Source organism: Eleutherodactylus coqui, chromosome 10, assembly GCF_035609145.1.
Source record: "Eleutherodactylus coqui strain aEleCoq1 chromosome 10, aEleCoq1.hap1, whole genome shotgun sequence".
Classification (NCBI taxonomy): Eukaryota; Metazoa; Chordata; class Amphibia; order Anura; family Eleutherodactylidae; genus Eleutherodactylus; species Eleutherodactylus coqui.
The window spans coordinates 81904493-81932485 of NC_089846.1; the positions used below are offsets into that span (position 1 = coordinate 81904493).

General features: G+C 44.1%; 1 protein-coding gene across 2 annotated transcripts in view; it reads left to right on the forward strand.

Annotated features, from left to right (window-relative positions):
* Positions 1-27993, forward strand: part of DIAPH2 (diaphanous related formin 2) — a 1247874-nt gene that overhangs the window by 1007162 nt on the left and 212719 nt on the right. For both annotated transcript variants that reach the window (XM_066581425.1, XM_066581424.1), the window contains one exon: positions 2897-3032. In XM_066581425.1, the coding sequence (XP_066437522.1) occupies positions 2897-3032 (136 nt within the window). The remainder of the gene's footprint in view (positions 1-2896; positions 3033-27993) is intronic.

A 27993-nucleotide genomic window follows, 5' to 3' on the forward strand; every position in this document is an offset into this window, starting at 1 on the left:
TTTTACTGAGGAAAGACTTCTTGCTAGCCTCGTATAGCCCAGATTAGTGAAGTGCTGCAGTGATGGTTGACCTCCTGGAAGTTTCTCCCATCTGCGTACAGGATCTTTGGAGGTCCATTAGTGACCATTGCGTTCTTGGTCACCTCTCTTACCAAGGTCCTTTTACCCTGATTGCTTACTTTGGTGGGTGGGCAGCTCTAGGAAGAGTCCTGGTTGTTCTCAACTTCTGCCATGTAAGAATTACAGAGGCCACTGGGCTCTTGGGAACTTTCATGAGAATTTTTTTTGTTGCCTTCTCCAGATCTTTGTGTCCAACTTGTTTCTGAGCTCTACAGGCAGTTCTTTCGTCCCCCTGGTTTAGATTCGGCTCTGATATACATTGTGAGCTCTGAGACCTTATATAGATGAGGGTGTTTTTTAAATTTATGTTCAATCAACTGGGTTTACCACAAGTGTCTCCAATCAAGGTGTAGAAGCAACTCTAAGATGATCAAGAGTGGGAGCCCCCTCAGAGCTAAATGTGTTATACCACAGGGTGTGAATACTTATGCCAATGTATAATATTAGTTTATCATTTAAAAAAAAATGTCAAAGCTTTATAACCTTCCATTTTCACTTTCTTATTAAGGCTTATTGAGTGCAGAACGATGGGGAAAAAAATAGATTTTTTAAAATAATTTGGACAAGGCCACAACATACCAGCGGCTCCTGGGGCCTCTGTGCCCGCACAGCTGGTCCTATCACCCGGGCAGCTGGAGTGCAGCGCAGGGGAGCCCCGATGCTGGTGACCTCCCCTGGCAGCCAGGGTCCTGGACGCCGGCCCCAGGCGCACGCTCCCGCGCTCAGGGGGATGTAGCCTGGGTAATCGAGTTGCTGGAGATGCAGCGGATGCCGTCCCCATTGCCATGACATCCTGATTAGCATGTTCTGCACTCGCTGCTGAATGTCTGGGTTTCTGCACTCGCTGCCTTATGTATTTAAACGTCTCAGTTTCCTCCTAACACTGCCAGGGTATGTTTGTCTTCAGGCTACACCCGTGTTATTCTGATCTGATTTCCCGTTGTGACTCTCTGCTTTTGGACCTGACTTCGACCTCGCCTGATCCCTGGTACCGCGTATTCTCCCGTTGCCGACCCGGACTTCCTGACTTGCCATTGTGTTTGTTTGTCTTTGTATCTGTTTGTAAGTCTTACCCCTTGCCCCGCTTCCCTAGAGAGTATAGGGACCGTCACCCTGGGGCCTAGCCCAGGGGGGCAAGTAGGTAGGGACAGGGGTTGCAGACAGCATTTAGGGACTACCAGTACCCGGACCCAGTTCCATGACAAAAATATTAAAAAGTGAAAAAGTCTGAAGACTTTTCAAATGCACTGTATGAAAAGGATGCCATGCTCTTGGCACAACCTCTTTAAGGTGGGCATACACATTGGATGAATGTTGGCCAAACTCACTGATTTTGGTGGGACTGGATGGCCATGTAATGTGTATGCAGGTGTCCCAACTCTCAGCAGATCTCAGGGAAAAGAAGAGCTGAGAAGTTGGATTACAATATTCTCAATCCTTTAGTTCTCAATGAGTATAAGCCACTGTCTGAGGTGTCTTTTAGCCGCTTATCCCCTCAACGTTTGTCTGATTAAGCTGAATGTGCATGCGCACAGAGCGAATGAGTGTTCCTCCTCAAAGCCTCTTTCCACCAGCTACACAATGTCTCTCCCACAACACCCTCTTAATACATTTCACAATCTATATTTCTAGTTCTTGCATAGTTACCTTATCGCAGTGGTGTAATTATAGGGAGTGTAGAGGTTTCCTTCATGCCTGCATCATGGAGCCTTAAGGTCTTCACCCAATTTATAATGCTTGTATCAGAGACATCCATATCAGAATGTAGCCCCTGGAGCATCTGGCTGAGCCCCAAAGATCCTGCTGATTTTGCCAGGGAAATCCAGTGGCCACAGAATGAATGACCATCTTTGTAATACAAGGAAGGCTCAAAGTCCACTAGACTGTTCTATCTCAAAGAGAGGTATCCCAAGTGGAGTACCTCACTCTGGAACATCCATATGCCCTAGTAGGGCATATAAACAGGAGTTGTCTTTCTGTGTCAAAGCTTTTAGGTAGGTCAATACTATAAGTGACTTGTGATAGTTGTGAGCCCCCATTTAGATTTTTATATTTGCGATCAAGAATTTTAAAGGGGCGGTCCGGTTGTGAACTAATGATGAGCTGTCCTCAGGATAGGTAATTAATAATAGATCAGCAGGGCTCCATCGCCCGGAACTCCTACTCATCAGCTGTTTGCCAGGCCAGTGTGCTCATGCACTGTACTGATTTCTGTAGGAAGTAGATAGCTCTGTTCCCACTGCAGTAGCCTGGCTTGGTATTGCAGTCCAAATTACCATTCATTTCAATGGGAACTTTGCCTGTAATACCAAGGCTGATCACTGCAGTGGAAAATGAGCTGCCTGCTTCCTACAGAAGTCTGCTTAGCCCATGAGTTCACTAACCCAACAAACTGCTGAATGTCGGGATACCCTGGTGAAGGACCTCCTCTGATCTACTATTGATGACCTATCTCGAGGATGGTTCAGCCATAGTTTGGAACTGTATAATCCCTTTAAGTTATACCTTAGTTTTCCTGCCTGCAGCATAAAGAAAAAGTACACTGTATAGCAGTTAGAACTTCCTGTGACTACTTCAGTCCATGGTGCTTCATGTAATGGAATGGTAGTCACTCGAACAGGAAGTCAAGTCCTTACTAGGCAACATAGACGTAAATGGAAATGTAGACATGTAATACTAACTTATATATGAATGTGCAGTTCCTGTAGTAGAGTTAGACTAAATGAATCTCGATTTCTCTTTAATTAGAGCCGTAACACACAATTTTGTTTTTCAGGAAGCGGTCAAAGAGAACAACAAGAGGCGAGAAATGGAGGAAAAGATGAAAAGAGCGAAGATAGCAAAGGAGAAGGCTGAACGTGAAAAGATGGAGCGAATGCAAAAGAAGAAGCAGCTGATTGATATGAATAAAGGTAGGAGTAGAGGAGGGAGTGATCTTCTCTACATTCCCCAACATCTTCAAAGACGCAACTCAAATTTAATTAACTTATGTAGATTCCTCAATACACAAACCTTCAAATGTACTCATTATATTTTATCTGATTCATACATTAGTCATCAGTTAATTATATATCATCCCATCTCTCGTTTGTTATTCCTGACCCCGGGACCGATAAGACTCCTCCCACTTTTCTTATTTGGACATTAGGCTTATTTACACCTTTTTCTGAAGGTTGGTCTCATTGATTCGTAGGCTCTTAATTACTTGTTCTTTTTACCTTCATAGAAAAGTGCGGACCTAGTTATCATTACTATGCTAATGAAGCTATATGTAATATATTGTATGTATGTACAAAGGAAACCTCATTACAAATGCAGAATATCGACTCTCTATCAATGATGTGTAAATATAATCACTTGTTTTCGAAAGGCTGTAGCAAAAGCAGATTTCTTGAATGGATATTCCAGCAGATCACATTTATCACTTATCCACTATTGGTAGATATGTAGACCTTTATTCCTCATTTTCTGTGCACGAAGGAAGAGTTGGATGAAGCGGCGATCAAGAAGTGTGTTGCCATTCCATAGAACTCAATGGAAGTTAAGGTAACACCCAAGAACCCACATGCATCCATTTCATTAAAGGGTCTGTCCTAGATGGGGGAGGATGCATCCCTGGTCCAATGGTGTTAAATCACCCACTTCTAGCCCAGTTCTGAAACCAAGACACATGGTATGACCCTTTCATTGCCCATGATGTTATTATGTGTAAAGCTTGTTGACCACTAGACATGGCCCTACGATGCAATCAGCCGCACACACAAAGGGGTCACAGGAAGCCCCCACAATATTGTCACACTTCTGTGGCTGCCCAGTCACCAGATTTATCACCAATAAAACATGTATAGGACCATCTGAAATACCAACTTCCACAGCCTACGGGTTTTCCCAAACTAGAGGCTCAGTTACTGCAAATGTGGAGCGATATACCACATAATACCATATGGAACCTGTATGCCTCCATGCCTGCCCGTATCACATCTTGTATCCAAGCTAGTGGTGGCCCAGCAAAGTACTAGAGCCTTCCTGCCTGTGTGTATCAGATCTTGTATCCAAGCTGGAGGCAGCCCAACAGGGTACTAGAGCCCCCATGCCTGCCTGTATCACATATTGTATCTAAGCCAGAGGCAGTAAAACAGGGTACTAGAGCCTCTCTACAAGGGGTCAGTTTTCTGCAATAAATGACTCTATTTCCCCTGATATTGTAATTACTTACTTATATCAATGTTACAATCACACATAGTTCATTGGATTCCGACCACTTCTAGGGCAGGTTATCATGTCATTTTTAACAAGAAACCTAAATAAATGAATAAAAAAACAAACAATTCACCAGAAATAAAAACACACATACTATATATTTGTCCCCATCATATGAATCATATTGCAGCGCTCTAACATACTGCAAGTATTTCTTCATTCTACTGAATACATTTTCTGCCATTTTGACAGAAACATTCGCCCTTTACTTGAGCCAGGTCCGAGATCTGCGCTGCACAAGACTCAACTTCCTTTAAAGCCATTACCGTACATTTCGCATACGTAAGCAAATCACTTCGGCCTATACGTAATTATAATTCCATCTCACATCTATCTACTTATCCAATATATTTCTATAAAAGGCAGGATTAATAAACTAGGAATTTCACCTGTGCCATAAGCCGCCCGGTAGACTGCAGACTGTACGCTTTTTTGCAGTCAGTCATTTTTGTCAGCAGAAGCTGGAGACGAGATGGCACAAGGAAGAATGAGATCGAAGAAGAGATTAGTGCTTGCTGCAGTTTACCGTTCCCCTTCTGTGAACATTGCCATTCTGCAGAATACCTCCGCTAATCCTTTGCAATCATAAAATATACAACAATGCCCAGTATGAGTCGTTGGTGGGGTTTTAATCACTACACATACCCTGCCATGTTTCCAGAGGATCCAGATAAAAATTGGAACAGTTTCTGGGGTTGAATGTAAATTGGTGAGATGGTGGCAGAGATTTCACTGGGCACCAGCGCTTATTGATAGACCATATAACTTATAACAATCACATGTTCCTAATAATAATACGCCCCAAGTTACCATCAGCTACAACATACTAAAAATATTCTCTATGACAGCCATATCCACCATATTAACTCTTACTCCAGTGTTGTCACACAACTTTTCACGACTCGTATAAAACAAATATGTCTAATGGTAACATGACGCACCCCCTATTTCCAAAATAGTTAATAATCAGGGTTAGAGATGAGCGGGCACGCTCGGGTAATGCACTTACTGGAGCAAGCATCACTATTCTCGAGTAACTGCATTCTCGACACAGCAGCATAGCAGGCTCGGGGGGGGGGGGGGTAGCGGGGGGAAGAGTGAGAGAGATCACTTGTGGTCATCTCACTTGCACAAAGATATGGCAAGTATTCTTAACTTCCATATATATAAATACAAAAATGCTCGGGTGCTCGTTATTCGAGTCGAGCTTTTCGTAATATTCGATAGCTCTGTTCGAATAATGAACCCCATTGAAGTCAATGGGAGACCTGAGCATTTTTGTATTTGACTCGCCGGGTGCCGAGTTTTTTTTTCTTCTCTTCCTCTCTCTCTCTCTCTTCCTACTGGCACGTCACAGCAGAAAGTGGTAATGCGGTGAGTGGTCAAAACGGGGCGGGGTCGAACTTGGCGTGGTACTCGCTTGAGTAACGAACACCATCGAGTATGCTAATACTCGAACGAGCATCAATCTCGGACGAGCATGTTCACTCAACTCTAATAGATATATAGATAGATAGGAGATACTCGTTTCCCTCAAAATAAGCCCTACCCAGAAAATAAGCCCTACCCTAATTTTCAGGATTTTCGGGGAGGCTTGAAATATAAGTCCTACCCTGAAAATAAGCCGTATCTGCATTTCATAAAAAAAAAGAGGAATTCAACCTAGCTGACTCGTCCGCGTCCTCCTGCTGCTGTCCAGAGCTCTGCCGTGCGTCATTCTGTCCTCATTCGCTCACAGAAGATCACATTCTGGTTACAAGATTCATAGATCCCTCCTCCAGGAAGTGTTGCCTGTAATTGGTTCTTGAGCACTTTTCACCCAATTATTGCAGTGCTCGATGAACCAACATGATGGCTGGGGTTGGTTTATTGAGTGCTGCATTGATTGACTGAGCAGCAGTCAAAGAAATAAATCACAGCAATCGCGTTGTTGAGGCAGGATTTATGAATTAGCCAATCAATGCCACGGCTCAGCGCGTTGGAGCGTAGCAGGATGGACCTGAACCGAGTCTTCTAGGTTAGTATAATAAGACGGTAGATAGATAGATAGGTAGATTAGCATATATGAGATAGATAGATATCAGATAGATATGCCAAAGACATTAGATAAAAGATGAATAGAGTAGAACTATAAAGACAGAGAAACAGACATCCACTTTAGATACTAGATAGATGAATATTAGAAAGATATATATATATATATATATATATATATATATATATATATATATATATATATATATATATATATATATATAAAATACGAGATATGAAATTGCTATAACATACAGTGGATAGGAGATAGATATGAGATAAATATATAGATAGATATTTTGTGTGTAGCTCTTTTCGCCTTTCTTTCTCTGTGAATCTCTGTGGTCATTTTCTATTACTTAATTGAAATTCTGGCGGTCAGTCTAGAGAAGACGTAATAAATATGATGCGGTAGCGTCATTGACGTGTGTGTAATCTCCTAGTTAAACAGTGTTTCATCGTTGAGTCATGTTCACTTTCGGCTGCACATTCACAAATCTGCTGGCTGGCCTGGCGCCGTAACACCAGACTGCATTAGACTTGCATTTTTTTTTCTTATACGGATGTGGTTAACACAATGAACGAAACAATGTTATTAGGTTTCCATATCCCAGTGGTGAGAAGTCACTTTGTCAAAATGACAGCTTGAGAAAATATGTGCGCTTTTCTTCTGTGGCCTGCGTGTCATATTTACTTAGTTTGGCCAGAAATAAGCTGTGTTCTGCATTTTCTCTGCTCCTGCGAGCTGTCGCCGGTAACTCTTGCTTATGAAATTACACTTGCAGTTTTTGATACATTTTTTTTTTATTTCTTGTATCTTGTTGCAATTTTGCCAAGATTATTATTATAGAAACTCATTGTGGTAATCGAGCGCAGAATGAATGTTTATTTCCTTGTGTAATAAACTGCTCTTCAGAAAATAGAGATGTTGAGAAAACCAGGCTAGCGAAACTGGTGTGAGGCTTCATCTTCTAACAACTAGTAAAATATGGCCTCCATATACAAGAATATAAACAATATAATACTGCTCCCTAAGTACAAGAATCTAACTACTATAATACTGCTCCTATGTACAAGAATATAACTACTATAATACTGCTCCCTAAGTACAAGAATCTAACTACTATAATACTGCCCCCTATGTACAAGAATATAACTACTATAATACTGCTCCTATGTACAAGAATATAACTACTATAATACTGCTCCCTATGTACAAGAATATAACTACTATAATACTGCCCCCTATGTACAAGAATATAACTACTATAATACTGCTCCTATATACAAGAATATAACTACTATAATACTGCCCCCTATGTACAAGAATATAACTACTATAATACTGCCTCCTATGTACAAGAATATAACTACTATAATACTGCCCCCTATGTACAAGAATCTAACTACTATAATACTGCCTCCTATATACAAGAACATAACTACTGTAATATAGCCCCCTATGTACAAGAATATAACTACTATAATACTGCCCCCTATGTACATGAATATAACTACTATAATACTACCTCCTATGTTCAAGAATATAACTACTATAATACTGCCTCCTATGTACAAGAATCTAACTACTATAATAGTGCCTCCTATGTGCAAGAATATAACTACTATAATACTCCTCCTATGTACAAGAATATAACTACTATAATACTGCCCCCTATGTACAGGAAGATAACTACTATAATACTGCTCCTATGTACAAGTATATAACTACTATAATACTGCCTCCTATGTTCAAGAATATAACTACTATAATAGTGCCTCCTATGTTCAAGAATATAACTACTATAATAGTGCCCCCTATGTACAAGAATATAACTACTATAATACTTCCCCTATGTACAAGAATATAACTACAATAATACTGCCCCCTATGTACATGAATATAACTACTATAATACTGCCCCCTATGTACAAGAATATAACTACTATAATACTGATCCTATGTACAAGAATATAACGACAATAATACTGCCCCCTATGTACAAGAATATAACTACTATAATACTGCCCCCTATGTACAAGAATATAACTCCTATAATACTGCCCCCTATGTACATGAATATAACTACTATAATACTGCCCCCTATGTACAAGAATATAACTACTATAATACTGATCCTATGTACAAGAATATAACGACAATAATACTACTCCCTATGTACAAGAATATAACTACTATAAAACTGCCTCCTATGTACAAGAATATAACTACTATAATACTGCCTCTAGAGATGAGCGAGCACCAAAATGCTCGGGTGCTCGTTACTCGGGACGAACTTTTCACGATGCTCGAGGGTTCGTTTCGAGTAACGAACCCCATTGAAGTCAATGGGTGACCCGAGCATTTTTGTATATCGCCGATGCTCGCTAAGGTTTCCTTGTGTGAAAATCTGGGCAATTCAAGAAAGTGATGGGAACGACACAGCAACGGATAGGGCAGGCGAGGGGCTACATGTTGGGCTGCATCTCAAGTTCACAGGTCCCACTATTAAGCCACAATACCGGCAAGAGTGCCCCCCCCCTCCCAACAACTTTTACTTCTGAAAAGCCCTCATTAGCAATGCACACCTTAGCTAAGCACCACACTACCTCCAACAAAGCACAATCACTGCCTGCATGACACTCCGCTGCCACTTCTCCTGGGTTACATGCTGCCCACCCCCCCCCCCCCGTACGACCCAGTGTCCACAGCGCACACCAAACTGTCCCTGCCCAGCCTTCAGCTGCCCTCATGCCACACCACCCTCATGTCTATGTATAAGTGCGTCTGCCACAGGAAAAGCAGGCACACACTGCAGAGGGTTGGCATGGCTAGGCAGCGACCCCCCCATAAAAGGGGCGGGCTGATAGTCCAGAATGCTGTACAGAAGCAATGAGAAATCCAATCCTGTGCCACCTCCATCTGGAGCTGCACACGTGGTCATAGCAATGGGGAACCTATGTGCCACACACTATTCATTCTGTCAAGGTGTCTGCACCCCCCAGTCAGACCGCGGTTTTTTATAAATAGTCACAGGCAGGTACAACTCCGCAATAGGAATTCCGTGTGCACCCACAGCATGGGTGGGTGCCAGGAAGCCACCGGCGGTACATAGAAATATCCCATTGCATTGGCCAACACAGCTGAGGTAGTAATGTCGTGCTTAATGCAGGTGGGCTTCGGCCCACACTGCATGCCCCAGTCTGACTGGGGTTCTTTTCAAGTGTACAGATGTAGTAAAAACTCCGTGTGCACCTACAGCATGGGTGGCTCCCTGGAACCCACCAGCGGTACATAGAAATATCCCATTGCATTGCCCAACACAGCTGAGGTAGTAATGTCGTGCTTAATGCAGGTGGGCTTCGGCCCACACTGCATGCCCCAGTCTGACTGGGGTTCTTTTCAAGTGTACAGATGTAGTAAAAACTCCGTGTGCACCTACAGCATGGGTGGCTCCCTGGAACCAACCGGCGGTACATAGAAATATCCCATTGCATTGCCCAACACAGCTGAGGTAGTAATGTCGTGCTTAATGCAGGTGGGCTTCGGCCCACACTGCATGCCCCAGTCAGACTGGGGTTCTTTTCAAGTGTACAGATGTAGTAAAAACTCCGTGTGCACCTACAGCATGGGTGGCTCCCTGGAACCCACCGGCGGTACATAGAAATATCCCATTGCATTGCCCAACACAGCTGAGGTAGTAATGTCGTGCTTAATGCAGGTGGGCTTCGGCCCACACTGCATGCCCCAGTCAGACTGGGGTTCTTTTCAAGTGTACAGATGTAGTAAAAACTCCGTGTGCACCTACAGCATGGGTGGGTGCCAGGAAGCCACCGGCGGTACATAGAAATATCCCATTGCATTGCCCAACACAGCTGAGGTAGTAATGTCGTGCTTAATGCAGGTGGGCTTCGGACCACACTGCATGCCCCAGTCAGACTGGGGTTCTTTTCAAGTGTACAGATGTAGTAAAAACTCCGTGTGCACCTACAGCATGGGTGGGTGCCAGGAAGCCACCGGCGGTACATAGAAATATCCCATTGCATTGCCCAACACAGCTGAGGTAGTAATGTCGTGCTTAATGCAGGTGGGCTAAAAATTTATTTGATTACACTGTAGGCGATGGCCCACAAAAATTGCTGTATCAACAGTACTAATGTACCTGAAAAAAATTGGCCATGGCCAACCAAGAGGGCGGGTGAAACCCATTAATCGCTTTGGTTAATGTGGCTTAAGTGGTAACTAGGCCTGGAGGCAGCCCAGTTTAACGAAAAATTGGTTCAAGTTAAAGTTCCAATGCTTTTCAGAGCATTGAAACATCTAAAAATTGTTTAGAAAAATTATGAGTGAGCCTTTTGGCCCTAAGAAAAATTGCCCGTTCAGCGTGATTACGTGAGGTTTCAGGAGGAGGAGCAGGAGGAGGAGGAGGAATATTAGACACAGATTGATGAAGCAGAAATGTCCCCGTTTTGGATGGTGAGAGAGAACGTAGCTTCCATCCGCGGGTGCAGCCTACGTATTGCTTACGTATCGCTGCTGTCCGCTGGTGGAGAAGAGAAGTCTGGGGAAATCCAGGCTTTGTTCATCTTGATGAGTGTAAGCCTGTCGGCACTGTCGGTTGACAGGCGGGTACGCTTATCTGTGATGATTCCCCCAGCCGCACTAAACACCCTCTCCGACAAGACGCTAGCCGCAGGACAAGCAAGCACCTCCAGGGCATACAGCGCTAGTTCAGGCCACGTGTCCAGCTTCGACACCCAGTAGTTGTAGGGGGCAGAGGCGTCACCGAGGATGGTCGTGCGATCGGCTACGTACTCCCTCACCATCCTTTTACAGTGCTCCCGCCGACTCAGCCTTGACTGGGGAGCGGTGACACAGTCTTGCTGGGGAGCCATAAAGCTGGCCAGGCCCTTAAAGACTGTTGCACTGTCTGGGCTGTACATGCTGCTCGATCTACGCACCTCCCCTGCTACATGGCCCTCGGAACTGCGCCTTCTGCCACTAGCGCTGTCGGATGGGAATTTTACCATCAGCTTGTCCGCCAGGGTCCTGTGGTATAGCAACACTCTCGAACCCCTTTCCTCTTCGGGAATGAGACTGGGAAGGTTCTCCTTATAGTGTGGGTCGAGCAGTGTGTACACCCAGTAATCCGTAGTGGCCAGAATGCGTTGAATGCGAGGGTCACGAGAAAGGCATCCTAACATGAGGTCAGCCATGTGTGCCAGGGTACCTGTACGCAACACATGGCTGTCCGCACTAGGAAGATCACTTTCAGGATCCTCCTCCTCCTCCTCCTCAGGCCATACACGCTGAAATGATGACAGGCAAGCAGCATGGGTACCGTCAGCAGTGGGCCAAGCTGTCTCTTCCCCCTCCTCCTCATCCTCCTCCTCCTCCTCCTGAACGCGCTGAGATACAGACAGGAGGGTGCTCTGACTATCCAGCGACATACTGTCTTCCCCCGGCTCTGTTTCCGAGCGCAAAGCGGCTGCCTTTATGGTTTGCAGGGAACTTCTCAAGATGCATAGCAGAGGAATGGTGACGCTAATGATTGCAGCATCGCCGCTCACCACCTGGGTAGACTGATCAAAGTTTCGAAGGACCTGGCAGATGTCTGCCAACCAGGCCAAATTAAAGACGTGGGCCAGGCATGGCACGTGCGTGAGGCTGCCAAGCTGCAGAGCCGCCACCAGGTTACGGCCGTTGTCACACACGACCATGCCCGGTTGGAGGCTCAGCGGCGCAAGCCAACGGTCGGTCTGCTCTGTCAGACCCTGCAGCAGTTCGTGGGCCGTGTGCCTCCTATCTCCTAAGCTGAGTAGTTTCAGCACGGCCTGCTGACGCTTGCCCACCGCTGTGCTGCCACGCCGCGCGACACCGACTGCTGGCGACGTCCTGCTGCTGCTGACACATCTAGATTGCGAGACAGAGGTTGAGGAGGAGGAGGAGGAGGAGGGTGCTTTAGTGGAAGAAGCATACACCGCCGCAGATACCACCACCGAGCTGGGGCCCGCAATTCTGGGGGTGGGTAGGACGTGAGCGGTCTCAGGCTCTGACTCTGTCCCAGCCTCCACTAAATTCACCCAATGTGCCGTCAGGGAGATGTAGTGGCCCTGCCCGCCTGTGCTTGTCCACGTGTCCGTAGTTAAGTGGACCTTGCCACTAACCGCATTGGTGAGGGCGCGTACAATGTTGCGGGAAACGTGGTCGTGCAGGGCTGGGACGGCACATCGGGAAAAGTAGTGGCGACTGGGAACTGAGTAGCGCGGGGCCGCCGCCGCCATCATAGCTTTGAAGGACTCCGTTTCCACAACCCTATACGGCAGCATCTCAAGGCTGATAAATTTGGCTATGTGGACGGTTAACGATTGAGCGTGCGGGTGCGTGGTGGCGTACTTGCGCTTGCGCTCCAACACTTGCGCTAGCGACGGCTGGACTGTGCGGTGCGAGACATTGGTGGATGGGGCCGAGGACAGCGGAGGTGAGGCTGTGGGTGCAGGCCATGAGACGGTTGTGCCTGTGTCCTGAGAGGGAGGTTGGATCTCAGTGGCAGGTTGGGGCACAGGGGGAGAGGCAGCGGTGCAAACCGGAGGCGGTGAACGGCCTTCGTCCCACCTTGTGGGGTGCTTGGCCATCATATGTCTGCGCATGCTGGTGGTGGTGAGGCTGTTGGTGGTGGCTCCCCGGCTGATCTTGGCGCGACAAAGGTTGCACACCACTGTTCGTCGGTCGTCAGGCGTCTCTGTGAAAAACTGCCAGACCTTAGAGCACCTCGGCCTCTGCAGGGTGGCATGGCGCGAGGGTGTGCTTTGGGAAACACTTGGTGGATTATTCGGTTTGGCCCTGCCTCTACCCCTGGCCACCGCACTGCCTCTTGCAACCTGCCCTGCTGATGCCCTTGCCTCCCCCTCTGAAGACCTGTCCTGAGTAGGCGTTGCACACCAGGTGGGGTCAGTCACCTCATCGTCCTGCTGCTCTTCCTCCGAATCCTCTGTGCGCTGCTCCCTTGGACTTACTGCCCTTACTACTACCTCACTGCAAGACAACTGTGTCTCATCGTCATCGTCCTCCTCACCCACAGAAAGTTCTTGAGACAGTTGGCGGAAGTCCCCAGCCTCTTCCCCCGGACCCCGGGAACTTTCGAATGGTTTTGCATCAGTGACGATAAACTCCTCTGGTGGGAGAGGAACCACTGCTGCCCAATCTAAGCAGGGGCCCGAGAATAGTTCCTGGGAGTGTTCCCGCTCCTGAGCAGGTGTCATTGTAGTGGAGTGAGGAGGCTGGGAGGAAGGAGGAGCAGCAGACAGAGGATTCGGATTTGCAGCACTGGACGGCGCAGAACTGTGGGTGGATGATAGCTTGCTCGAAGCACTTTCTGCCATCCAGGACAGGACCTGCTCACACTGCTCATTTTCTAATAAAGGTCTCCCGCGTGGACCCATTAATTGGGGGATGAATGTGGGGACGCCAGAAACGTGCCTCTCTCCTAATCGCGCAGCAGTCGGCTGCGACACACCTGGATCAGGAGCTCAGCCTGTGCCCACACCCTCACTTGGCCCTCCGCGTCCTCGGCCACGTCCACGTCCTCTAGGCTTACCCCTACCCCTCAGCATGCTGTATTACCAGTGATTTGATTTCCCAGGCAGGAAATAAATTGGTGCAAGCCTGCAGGCCAAATATAATGTTTTCGCTTTTTTGCAAAGGGAAGACCCCACTGCGTATATTCAATGAACAAGAAGTTTAATATCTGTGGTGTGGCCCTCAAAAAGTGTCACACAACTATAGTGTAGCAGAGTTATTAACTCTAGCAGAGCAGGTATTTGCCAGTCAGGAAAGACAATGGCGCTAGGCAGCAGTAAAGCGTAGCTGGTTGCGTCTGATTTTTGTACGTTGTACACGCAGCACACACGTACACGGAGACCTTAGGACTGACACAGGCAGGCCAAATATAATTTTTTTCCTTTTTAGCTTAGGGAAGACCCCACTGCGTATATTCAATGAACAAGAAGTTTAATATCTGTGGTGTGGCCCTCAAAAAGTGTCACACAACTATAGTGTAGCAGAGTTATTAACTCTAGCAGAGCAGGTATTTGCCAGTCAGGAAAGACAATGGCGCAAGCCTGCAGTAAAGCGTAGCTGGTTGCGTCTGATTTTTGTACGTTGTACACGCAGCACACACGTACACGGAGACCTTAGGACTGACACAGGCAGGCAAAATATAATTTTTTTCCTTTTTTGCAAAGGGAAGACCCCACTGCGTATATTCAATGAACAAGAAGTTTAATATCTGTGGTGTGGCCCTCAAAAAGTGTCACACAACTATAGTGTAGCAGAGTTATTAACTCTAGCAGAGCAGGTATTTGCCAGTCAGGAAAGACAATGGCGCTAGGCAGCAGTAAAGCGTAGCTGGTTGCGTCTGATTTTTGTACGTTGTACACGCAGCACACACGTACACGGAGACCTTAGGACTGACACAGGCAGGCCAAATATAATTTTTTTCCTTTTTAGCTTAGGGAAGACCCCACTGCGTATATTCAATGAACAAGAAGTTTAATATCTGTGGTGTGGCCCTCAAAAAGTGTCACACAACTATAGTGTAGCAGAGTTATTAACTCTAGCAGAGCAGGTATTTGCCTGTCAGGAAAGACAATGGCGCAAGCCTGCAGTAAAGCGTAGCTGGTTGCGTCTGATTTTTGTACGTTGTACACGCAGCACACACGTACACGGAGACCTTAGGACTGACACAGGCAGGCAAAATATAATTTTTTTCCTTTTTAGCAAAGGGAAGACCCCACTGCGTGTATTCAATGAATAATAAATGTCTTCTGGCCCTGCCTACACAATTCTATCCCTGTAGTATTAATGCCGGGTGCAATGCTCTGCACAGCCGGTTTTGAGAAAAAAAAAAAAAAATGCAACACTGCTAACAGCAGCCTGGACAGTACTGCACACGGATAGAAGTGGCCCTAGAAAGGACCGTTGGGGTTCTTGAAGCCTACACTAACTCCTAACACTCTCCCTGCCTAACCCCCACTTCTGTCCCTATTGCAGGGCGCAATGCTCTGCAGATCCAATTTTGGACAAAAAAAAAAAAAATACTGTGCTAACACAGTACTGCACACTAGTAGATGTGGCCCTGAGAAGGGCCGTTGGGGTTCTTGAAGCCTACACTGACTCCTAACGCTCTCCCTACAGCAGCACCAGCAGCAGCACTTTCCCTCAGCTAAGTCACAAGGCATGTGTGGCGAGCCGCGGGAGGGGCCGATTTTTATACTCGGGTGACATCTGATCGCCCCAGCCACTCACAGCAGGGGGTTGGTATAGGGCTTGAACGTCACAGGGGGAAGTTGTAATGCCTTCCCTGTCTTTCAATTGGCCAGAAAAGCGCGCTAACGTCTCAGAGAGGAAACTGAAAGTAACCGGAACACCGCGTGGTGCTCGTTACGAGTAACGAGCATCCCGAACACCCTAATATTCGCACGAATATCAAGCTCGGACGAGTACGTTCGCTCATCTCTAACTGCCTCCTATGTAGAAGAATATAAGTACTATAATACTGCCCCCTATGTACAAGAATATAACTACAATAACATAGTAACATAGTATGTTAGGCCGAATGAAGACAATGTCCATCTAGTCCAGCCTGTTTATCCTCCCATGTTGTTGATCCAGAGGAACGCAGAAAAACCCAAAAGGCAGAAGCCAATTAGCCCTTTCTGGGGAAAAATTCCTTCCCCACTCCCTAATGGCAATCAGACTAATCCCTGGATAAACCCCTAATAGTTCCTACCTGCCTGTATACCCGGATTAACAGTTAAACTAAGATTTATATCCTGTAATATCCTTCCGCTCTAGAAATATATCAAGTCCCCTTTTAAACTCCTCTATGGATTTTGCCATCACCACATCCTCAGGCAGAGAGTTCCACAGTCTAACTGCTCTTACAGTAAAGAACCCCCTTCCGTGTTGTTGATGAAACCTGCTTTCCTCTAGATGTAGCAGATGTCCTCTTGTTACTGTCGCAGTCCTGGATATAAACAGATCATGGGAGAGATCCTTGTATCGTCCCCTCATGTCTTTATACATAGTTATTTGGTCACCCTTTAGCCGTCTCTTTTCCAGGATAAATAATCCCAATTTTGATGCCTCTCTGGGTATTCCAGTCCCGTCATTCCATGTATTAGTTTAGTTGCCCTTCTTTGAGCCCCCTCCAGTACTGTAATATCTTTCCTGAGCACCGGTGACCAGAACTGTGCGCAGTATTCCATGTGAGGCCTGACAAGTGCCTTATATAGTGGAAGGATAATGCTCTCATCCTTCGCCCCTATACCTCTTTTAATGCACCCAAAGACTTTATTAGCTTTTGCAGCAGCTGACTGGCATTGGTTACTCCAGTTTAGTCTACAATCCACTAGTACCACCAGGTCTTTTTCCATATCATTTTTCCCTAGCAGTACCCCATTTAGTGTATAGTGGTGACCTTCGTTTCTCCTGCCCATGTGCATAACCTTACATTTTTCAACATTGAACTTCATTTGCCATTTTTCTGCCCAAGCCCCCAGTTTATCTAGGTTAGTTTGTAGCCGCACATTGTCCTCCGTTGCATTGATTATATTGTATACTTTTGTGTCATCTGCAAATATCCATATTTTACTGTGCAGCCCCTCTATCAGGTCGTTGATAAATATATTGAACAGAATGGATCCTAATACTGAACCCTGTGGCACCCCACTAGCAACGGTGGCCCAATCAGAGTACGAACCATTTATTACCACCCTCTGCTTTCTTTCTCTGAGCCAATTCTTTACCCAGATACAAACGTTTTCACCCAATCCGAGCAGTCTCATTTTATATATCAGCCTATTATGCGTCACGGTGTCAAATGCTTTAGAGAAGTCCAGATATACAAGATCAATAGACTCTCCCAGGTCCAGCCTAGAGCTTACTTCAACGTAGAAGCTGATCAGATTGGTTTGACATGATCGACCCTTCATGAACCCATGCTGGTGAGGAGTTATTCCGTTGTTCTTCTTGAGGTATTCTTCGATGGCGTCTCTCAGAAACCCCTCAAATATTTTTCCAGTTACTGAGGTGAGACTTACTGGCCTGTAGTTACCAGGCTCACTTTTGGACCCCTTTTTGTAAATTGGAACCACGTTGGCAATGCGCCAATCCAATGGTACAACCCCGGTCTTGATAGTATCCACAAATATTAGATATAGCGGCCTAGCTATCACATCACTTAGTTCCCTTAGTACCCTTGGGTGTATTCGATCTGGGCCTGGCGATTTATCGATTTTAATCTTCTTTAACCGGTTGCGCACCTCTTCCAGCATTAGGTATGAGGTATTTTGTGTGGGGTTTATTTTATTCCACTGCATACCATGTGGCATTTCCTTTTCGTTTGTGAATACGCTTGAAAAGAAACTATTTATTTGGTTTGCCTTCCCTCCATCATCTTCAATGATTTCTCCTGCATTATTTGTTAAAGGGCCAGTGTCCTCGGTGCAAATCCTTTTGCTGTTAATATTGTAAAAAAATAGATTCGGGTTGTTTTTGCTCTCTTTGGCGATCAGTCTTTCTGCCTCCTCCTTAGCAATTTTGATCTTAGCTTTGCATATTTTGTTTTTTTTCCCTGTACGATTTAAGTGCTTCTTCACTGCCTTCTTATCTACTATATACCGACTATAATACCGCCCCCTATGTCCAAGAATCTAACTACTATAATACTGCCTCCTATGTAAAAGAAGATAACTACTATAATTCTACCCCCTATGTGCAAGAATGTAATTACTATATTACTACTATGTACAAGAGTATAACTACTATAATACTGCCCCTATGTACTGTACAAGAATATAACTACTATAATACTGTCGCCATATGCAAGAATATAACTACTATAATACTGCTCTTTATGTACAAAAATATAACTACTATAATACTGCTCCTATGTAAAAGAAGATAACTATTATAATAATGTCCCTATGTACAAGAATATAACTACTATAATACTGCTCCCCATGTACAAGAATATAACCACTATAATACTGCTCCTATGTAGAAGAAAATAACTACTATAATGCTACCCCTATGTACAATAATATAACTACTATAAAACTGCCCTCTATGTACAAGAATGTAACTACTATAATACTACTCCTCTGTACAAGAATATAACTATAAAAATACTGTCTCCTATGTACCAAAATATAACTACTATAATACTGTTTCCTATGTACCAGAATATAACTACTATAATACTGCCCCTATGTACAAGAAAATAACTACTATAATACTGCTCCCTATGTACAAAAATATAACTACTATAATACTGCCCCCTATGTACATGTATATAACAACTATAATACTGCTCCTATATACAAGAATATAACTACTATATTACTGCACCTATGTACTAGAATATAACTATTATAATACTGCCCCCTATGTACAATAATATAACTACTATAAAACTGCTTCCTATGTACAAGAATGTAACTACTATAATACTACTCCTCTGTACAAGAATATAACTATTAAAATACTGTCTCCTATGTAACAGAATATAACTATTATAATACTGGCCCCTATGTACAAGAAAATAACTACTATAATACTGCTCCCTATGTACAAAAATATAACTACTTTATTACTGCCTCCTATGTACAGGAATATAACTACTATAATACTGCCTCCTGTGTACAAGCATATAACTGCTATAATACTGCCCCCTATGTACAAGAATATAATTACTATAATACTGCTCCTATCTACAAGAATATAACTACTATAATACTGCCCCCTATGTACAAGAATATAACTACTATAATACTGCCCCCTATGTACAAGAATAGAACTACTATAATACTGCATCCTATGTACAAGAATAGAACTACTATAATACTGCATCCTATGTACAAGAATAGAGCTACTACAACACTGCCCTATGTACAAGAATATAACTACTATAATACTGCTCCATATGTACCAGAATATAACTATTATAATACTGGCCCCTATGTACAAGAAAATAACTACTATAATACTGCTCCCTATGTACAAAAATATAACTACTATATTACTGCCTCCTATGTACATGAATATAACTACTATAATACTGCCTCCTGTGTACAAGCATATAACTGCTATAATACTGCCCCCTATGTACAAGAATATAACTACTATAATACTGCCGCCTATTTACAAGAATATAATTACTATAATACTGCTCCTATCTACAAGAATATAACTACTATAATACTGCCTCCTATGTACAAGAATATAACTACTATAATACTGCCCCCTATGTACAAGAATAGAACTACTATAATACTGCATCCTATGTACAATAATATATCTGCTATAATACTGCCTCCTATGTACAAGAATATAACAACTATAGTACTGCCTCCTATGTACAAGAATATAACTACTATAATACTGCCTCCTGTGTACAAGAATATAACTACTATATTACTGCCCCAAATGTACATGAATATAACTAATATAATACTGCTCCCTATGTACAAAAATATAACTACTATAATACTGCCCCCATGTACAAGAATATAACTACTATAATACTGCCCCCTATGTACAAGAATATAACTACTATAATACTGGTTGCATGTACAAGAATATAACTACTATAATACTGCCTCGTATGTACGAGAATATAACTAGCATAATGCTGCCCCCTATGTACAAGAATATAACTACTATAATACTGCCTTCTATGTACAAGTATATAACCACTATAATACTGCCTCCTATGTACAAGAATATAACTACTTTAATACTGCTCTCTATGTACAAGAATATAACTACTATAATACTGCCCCATGTGTACCAGAATATAAATATTATAATACTGCTTTCTATGTACAAGAATATAACTACTATATTACTGCCCCAAATGTGCAAGAATATAACTAATATAATACTGCTCCCTATATACAAGAATATTACTACTATAATACTATCCCCTATGTACAAGAATATAACTACTATAATACTGCCTCCTGTGTACAAGAATATAACTACTATAATACTGCTCCCCATATAGAAGAATATAACTACTATAATACTGCCCCCTATGTACCAGAATATAACTACTATAATACTGCCCCCTATGTACCAGAATATAACTACTATAATACTGCCCCCTATGTACAAGAATATAACTACTATAATACTGCTCACTATGTACAAGAATATAACTACTATAATACAGTGTCTTAAGTGTAAGAGGAAAATTACTATACTAGTGCCCCCTATGGTCAAAAAAATGGAGCATAATAGGTAGAAGAATATTTCTCTCTGGATTTACTGTCACTGTTTAAATATATTCTTGGACTGCAGTCAGATTTTTACCTGGAGGATAAGTGTCACGCGGCTCGTTCTCCTGTCGTCACTAATTTGAAGTCTTCAGCACTGTGTGCAGGTAAACTTTGCTAGGACCAAAACTTGGCTGTGTATGAAAAACAATAAAAATTTGTAAAGTGATTTTATAGGAATGCTAGTAAAATTTAGAGTGGCTATCAATCATGCCTGCGAGCTGATAAAAGGGCATTTCATTATGAATTCCGAGCCAGCTGTTACTCAATTATACTTGAGGGAGTCTAAGTGATGTCAAGTCTCTGTAAGAACTGCTTATTTGTCAAAGATAACGGCCTCCAAACAGACGAACTAAAGTTTCGAGACAACAAAGCAGAGATAAAAGTTTCAACACTTAAGAATAACTGGTACAAAAGCCACTTTTAATGGGCAAGTGAAGATTTCATTTGGAAGTCACTTTGAGGAGCTAAGATGCGTGTTCCCCCTTGGGCAGGCTGATCTGTCACCCGCCCGGCTCTGTTCTACCAGTACAATCATATTATTTTGCTTTCTGAAAGAATCAATGGCGAGAGTGACACGCGCTGAAACGTCTCCATGACACGTCTTCCAGATTTTCCGCTCAGATCTTTTCAATTTACTGATGAAGTTTGAATGGTTGCATCACATATGACTGGCGCACCCACAATCCTTCGCTTCTTTGCCTTTTGATGTTGCTGTGAAAAATAAAAAAAAAGGAGGAAAAAAAATCAACGGGAATTGTTGAAAACACATTTATTGTATTGTGATGTTTGTTGTGGATCGCTCGCGTCTGTCACCTTTTTATTTTGCTTATATTTTTTTCATGTTTACTGGTTTATTTCTCACACATCGTCTATTATTTGTTATGTGATCTCTTCTTTTTATGTTTCAAGGTGGCAGGTATAAACCTAGTAAAGAGAATCAGGGATATTCCCCAGCCTCAAACCAACATAATAAAGGGGAGGGGGGTGGGGATGCTCCCCAGCTTCAACCCAATGTGATAGAGGGGATGGAGGATGTTCCCCAGCCTTAACCCAACCTAATAAAGGGGAGGGCAGGGGATGTTCCCCAGCTTTAACCCAATGTGATAGAGGGGGTGGAGGATGTTCCCCAGCCTTAACCCAGCCTAATAAAGAGAATCGGGAATATTCTCCAGCCTCAATCCAACCTAATAAAGGAAACCAGGATGTTCCCTAGCTTCAACCCAACCTAATAAAGGGGCCAGGGGATGTTCTTCAGCCTCAACCCAACATAATGAAGGGGAGGGAGAGATATTCACCAGCCTTAACCCAAGCTATTGAAAAGAACCGAAGATATACCCAAGCCTCAACCCAACATAATAAAGGGGAGGGGGGTGGGGGAAAGAGATATTCCCCAACCTAATAAAGGGGGCAGAAAATATTCTTCAGCCTCAACCAAACATAAAAAAGGGAGAGGGGAGGATGTTCCCCAGCCTCAACCTAACCTAATAAAGAGAACTGGGATGTTATCCTGCCTCAATCCAATGTAATAGAGGGGTAGAGGATGTTCACCAGCCTCATCCTAACCTAATAAAGGGAAATCGGGGATATTCCCCAGCCTCAACCCAACCTAATAAAGGAAACAGAGGATGTTCCCTAGCCTCAACCCAACCTAATAAAGGGTGCAAGGGATGTTCTCCAGCCTCAACCCAACATAATACAAAGGACAGGGCATGTTGCCCAGCCTCAAACCAAGTTAATAAAGGGGACCAGAGATGTTCCCTAGTCCCAACCTACTGTAATAAAGGGGACCAGAGATGTTCCCTAGCACCAACCTAAAGTAATAAAGGGCACCACGAATGTTCACCAGCCTCAACCCAACGAAATAAAGTGGGCAGAGAATGTTCTACAGCACACTTTAGCTGCTGCAGTACCTCATAGTATGCACCTCAGCTGCTGTAGCACCTTCTAAAACACACCTCAAGTGCTGCAGCATCTTGTAATGCACATTTCCGCTGCTACAGAATCTCATATTACTCACCACAGAGGCTGTAGAACATCTTGGTGTTCTCCAAGTCATATAAATTGTCTCTCACCGGGTCCCCCATGGTGTAAAATAAAGTAGCAGAAATTGAACTCTCTCCTTTTCACACTTGTTACCCGCCGCCAGCTCTGCTCTCCCTGCGGACGTCATCTTTACAGGCTGCCGTTAGCCTGAACCATCTACAAGCAAGCTGCTGCAGCGAATGACCGTGCTCGACAATGATGACTCAGCGCTGTCTTTGGCTGCAGCAGCAGGTTTACATGACGTCACAGGCAGCCTGTAAGCAAACACAGTAGAGATCAGAGCCGGTGGGAATGAGCCGGGAGCTGAGAGACGTGAGTATCCTCTACTTTATGTTACACCACGGGGAACCCAATGAGAGACATTTTATATATATATCCCATAATGCTCATTTCATATACTGCAGAACCCCATAATAGTGACCACAGCTGCTGCAGAACATCATAGTACACACCTCAGCTGCTGCAGAGCATCATAATACAAGGCTCAGCTGCTGCAGAGCACCATAAAACACACCTCAACTGCTGCAGAACATCATAATACACACCTCAGCTGCTGCAGAACATCATAATACACACCTCAACTGCTGCAGAACATCATAGTATACCCCTTAGCTGCTACAGAACATCATAATACACACCTCAGCTGCTGCAGAACATCGTAAAATACACCTCAGCTGCTGCAGAACATCATAGTAGACATCTCAGCTGCTGCAGAACATCATAGTATACATCTCAGATGCTGCAGAACATTATAGTATACACCTCAGCTGCTGCAGAACATCATAGTATACACCTCAGCAGCTGCAGAACATCATAATATACCCCTCAGCTGCTGCAGCACATCATAATACACACCTAAACTGCTGCAGAACATCATAATACACATGTCAGCTGCTGCAGAACATCATAGTATACACCTAAGCTGCTGTAGAACATTATAGTATACCCCTCCGCTACTGCAGAACATCATAGTATACACCTCAGCTGATGCATAACATCATAATATACACCTTAGCCGCTGCAGAACATCATAGTATACACCTCAGCTGCTACAGAACATCATAGTATACACCTCAGCTGCTGCAGAACATCATAATATACACCTCAGCTGCTGCAGAACATCGTAAAACACACCTCAGCTGCTGCAGAACATCACAGTATACACCTCAGCTGCTGCAGAACATCATAGTATACCCCTTAGCTGCTGCAGAACATCATAGTATACCCCTTAGCCGCTGCAGAACTAATCAAATAGTTTTTTGTTTTTGTTTTTTGCATCCTTCATTTAATTTTTGTCAATACTCTCGTATTTTTCATAATGCGGTTCTGCAGCAGCTGAGGGGTTATTATGAATAATAATGTCTACCCCAATATAAATAATGTAGAATTTAATACCCTAATAATAATTCTACTATTGGTATTATCACATGACAAAATTCGCTTACAGTACACGTCCCATTGATGTGTAAGGGGAAGCCCGCATCCCTGTGCTGATGACATGTTTTTTCCCAATGTGCATTTCAGGGCTCAGTCACACGGGCGCATCGGCATCCGTACACCGGCGCCGATGCGCCCGTGTGACTGACAGTTAGAAGGCAGCCGTACCTGAAGACGGATGTCTCTCTGCAGCGCTGATGAAAGAACACATGACCGGCAATGGAGCCGATCACATGTTCTTTCCTCCGGCGCTGCAGAGAGACATCCGTCTTCAGGTATGGCCTTCTGCTACCTGCAGTAACACGGGCGTCGATGAGACCGTGTGACTGAGCCCTAAAATACACATTATGTTAAGAAAAAGTGGGTCAGGAATGCTATTGTTTCTCCTAAGGCCTCATTCAGACGAGGGTGTTTTTTTGCACACCTATGTGTGCTGAAAAAAAGGCTGCTCGCATGAGCGGAAAACGTGTGAACGGGTATAGTGTCATATGCGCAGCACATGAAACTTTGCCCGTTCACTGGAGCAGCTGCAGTGGTCCTCTCGGCACAGAACACTTTTACAGCACGGTTGTAGTGTTCAGTGATGATGGGACTCCGCACAGAGATGAAAGAATCCCCTACTACAGCTGTCACAGGACCGCAATGCTATTCTATTGCTTTCAATGGGTCCAGTGCTGCTGAGCACTGCCTCTGATTGGTTGCAGCTGTCAGCCAATCAGAGCCAGCGCTTTCTGGAGGCGGAGATTTTAAATCCCCTTCTGTAAGCAGTTGGGAATCTGTCCTGTGCGCAGGGGTTTCCATTAACTCCTGCTCCCGTAGGATTAAATGAAAACTCCTGCAAAATGCGCACCAACAGCGCGCACCTCTGTCATATCTTTTTTAGGTTTGATCTGTTTTGCGCTTCTAATTCTGCGTATGTGAACGATGCTATAGGAAACCATTGGTTCTTTTAGAAGCGTGCATTATGCATGCACAAAACACACGCTCATGTGAATCAGGCCTTAGGAAGAGCACCTACTAGGTGTGAGGAGACTTATAAGGCCATGCATGCTCCTCTGGGAAATATGCAAATACATGATGGAACAATATCTCTGTAGCGCCACCTATAGGAAGGCAACATTCCTGCAAGTCAATGTCAGACTTTTTAACAAGCCTTGAAACAATGACTGGGAATATAAGCAAAGCCAGAGTTTTCTCCATAAGGAGAAAATAACGATGTGCGGACAAACTGTTTTGGGGTGATGGACCCTCATTAGTGTGCAGAAAGGACATGTCACTTCTTTTTTCGTTTTATGCATCAGTTTTTGCTTCCAAACACAAAAATTGTGTTTTAAAACAGTGTTTCTATTTGCTCCCCGTTTTTTTTACATCATTACTGCGCTCACAGAAGCAATAGGAAGTAAATGGTTCATCCATTAGTAAGTTTTTAGATGATATGGGGTGAAAAAAGGAGTGGAGTTACGTCAGCGGAGGTCGGGTGCAGTGGAGGGGAGTAGGTCCTTGCCTTAATTAGGTATCCTGATGGTGGAGTAGCAAGAGAGGTCAATGCATGTGCTTCCGGGTGCAGCCAAACCAGTAAATGTACAGCCCGTGGGTAGACGCATGCAGAATGAAGTGGTATACACGAAAAGGCTGGGAATACCACCTGTGCATGTGCAGGTTTACTTAAAGGGGTTGTCCCGCGATAGCAAGTGGGGTTATACACTTCTGTATGGCCATATTAATGAACTTTGTAATATACATCGTGCATTAAATATGTGCCATACAGAAGTTATATACTCACCTTCCCTGCGCTGGCGTCCCCGTCTTCATGGTGCCATCTAATTTTAGCGTCTAATCGCCCGATTAGACGCATTTGCGCAGAAGGGTCTTCTCCCTTCTGGTCGGTCCGGGCACGAGCGGCGTTCTGGCTCCGCCCCTTCTACGCGTCATCGCGTAGCTCCGCCCCGTCACGTGTGCCGATTCCAGCCAATCAGGAGGCTGGAATCGGCAATGGACCGCACAGAGCCCACGGTGCACCATGGGAGAAGACCCGCGGTGGATCGTGGGTGAAGATCCCGGCGGCCATCTTGGTGGCCATCTGAGGAAAAGAAGGAAGAAGTTGCAGAGAGGGGATTCGGGTTAGTAAATTTTTTTTTTTAAATTTCACCACATTCCTTGGGTTTGTCCTGCGCTGAACGGGGGGCCTATGCAAAAAAAAACAAAAAACAGTTTCGGCGCGGGACAACCCCTTTAAAGATTTGCGCCTTATTCTCAGCCTTTTGTTTTATACCATTTAGTTCAGTATATTTTAGACTGGGAGGACCCTAAGTCATAGAAAGAGGTCGGAGTTGAAGACCCTGTGCAGCTGCGGCTCTAGCAAACCTCCAGTATGCCCATTCTGCTTTTCCCCTAGGCTTGAAAAAGACTTAGATTAAGTCGAAACGTCGCCATTTTATGGAGCAATAAAACCCTTTTTTTTACCATTTCTACACCGTTGATGCTGCCGCCTCCTTGGATTTGCACTACTCTATTTTCACATCAGTTTGATGTACCTGTGTATGAAGGACGCCTGGGAAACACCTTTTGCCAACAGTTAAGTACAGCGGAGGTTCCATTATGGTCTGGGGATGTGTTACATGACAGGTCTCGGTCTGTTGGCTGTAGTGACAAGATCCATGAACATGGAGGTGAACCCTGACATTCCAGACAATAATGTGCTGCAGACATTATGGTAATACTCTGGGAATGGTCGGCCATGCTTCCAACAAGACAACATGCCTTGTTACACATCCAATTACTGCCTAACATTGGTTTGAGGATATGGATGTTCCACAATTGAACTGGCTGCACAGAATCCCGCCCTGAACCTACTGAACATCTCTGGAAAGATCTGGAATGTCGGGTCAGGAAATATGAACGGTGTCCATCTTCTTTGAGAGAACTCAGCAGATTTTTGCAGGATGAATGGAGGGAAATAACAGCTGAAGTGTATCACACATTAGTAGAAAGTATTCCACGGAGAGTATCCAATGTCATTAGGGCCAAAGGTGGCTCCACTGAGTATTAACATATGGAAATAATGACTATTTTGGATTCTTGTTCAGGCGTCCAGTTTCTTTTGGAAGGATTCTGTAGTGGATTAAATATTACACGTTCCACTTGACTCTTTCTACCTCCCTGAATGTGTCCTTAATAGTCACACAATCTTCCCAGAGTGCCTTGAGATATGAACACAAATAACTCTGTAATGTCCTCTTCATTTGGACACTTAAGAACAAGCCACTGAATATCTTTCCCATTTCTTCTCTATGCCAAAGCAATTCCTCTCCTGTCACATCAGGCCTGGAGCGCAGGAGATAAATATCCATGTGCGCTATGTAATATATGATGATATATGGAGTCCTGGGTGAGCCGGGACCCACTTTCTGCTCTCCTCCTCTCTCTCTTTATCCCACTTTGTGATATTTTTTATTATCATCATTGGTACATCAGCATTAGATTTGCACAAGATGTTTGTCTGCTGGGAACAGAACCCTGAAGAACCATTTTGTGTTACATAATTGTTTTTTTTTTTTCTATCCTACTGGCAATTCAACAAAATAATGATGCGATTTATTGGAATGCAGCATAGAACAAGAGCCCGTGGCTTTAAAATACACATCCGCGCCGTGCAATGCATTATGTGCTTTATTCTACTGCAAACAGGAAGTCAGGGGGTAAATATTTACAGATAAAGCAGCAAAACAGAATGTGACCGACTTCGGAGGATGCATC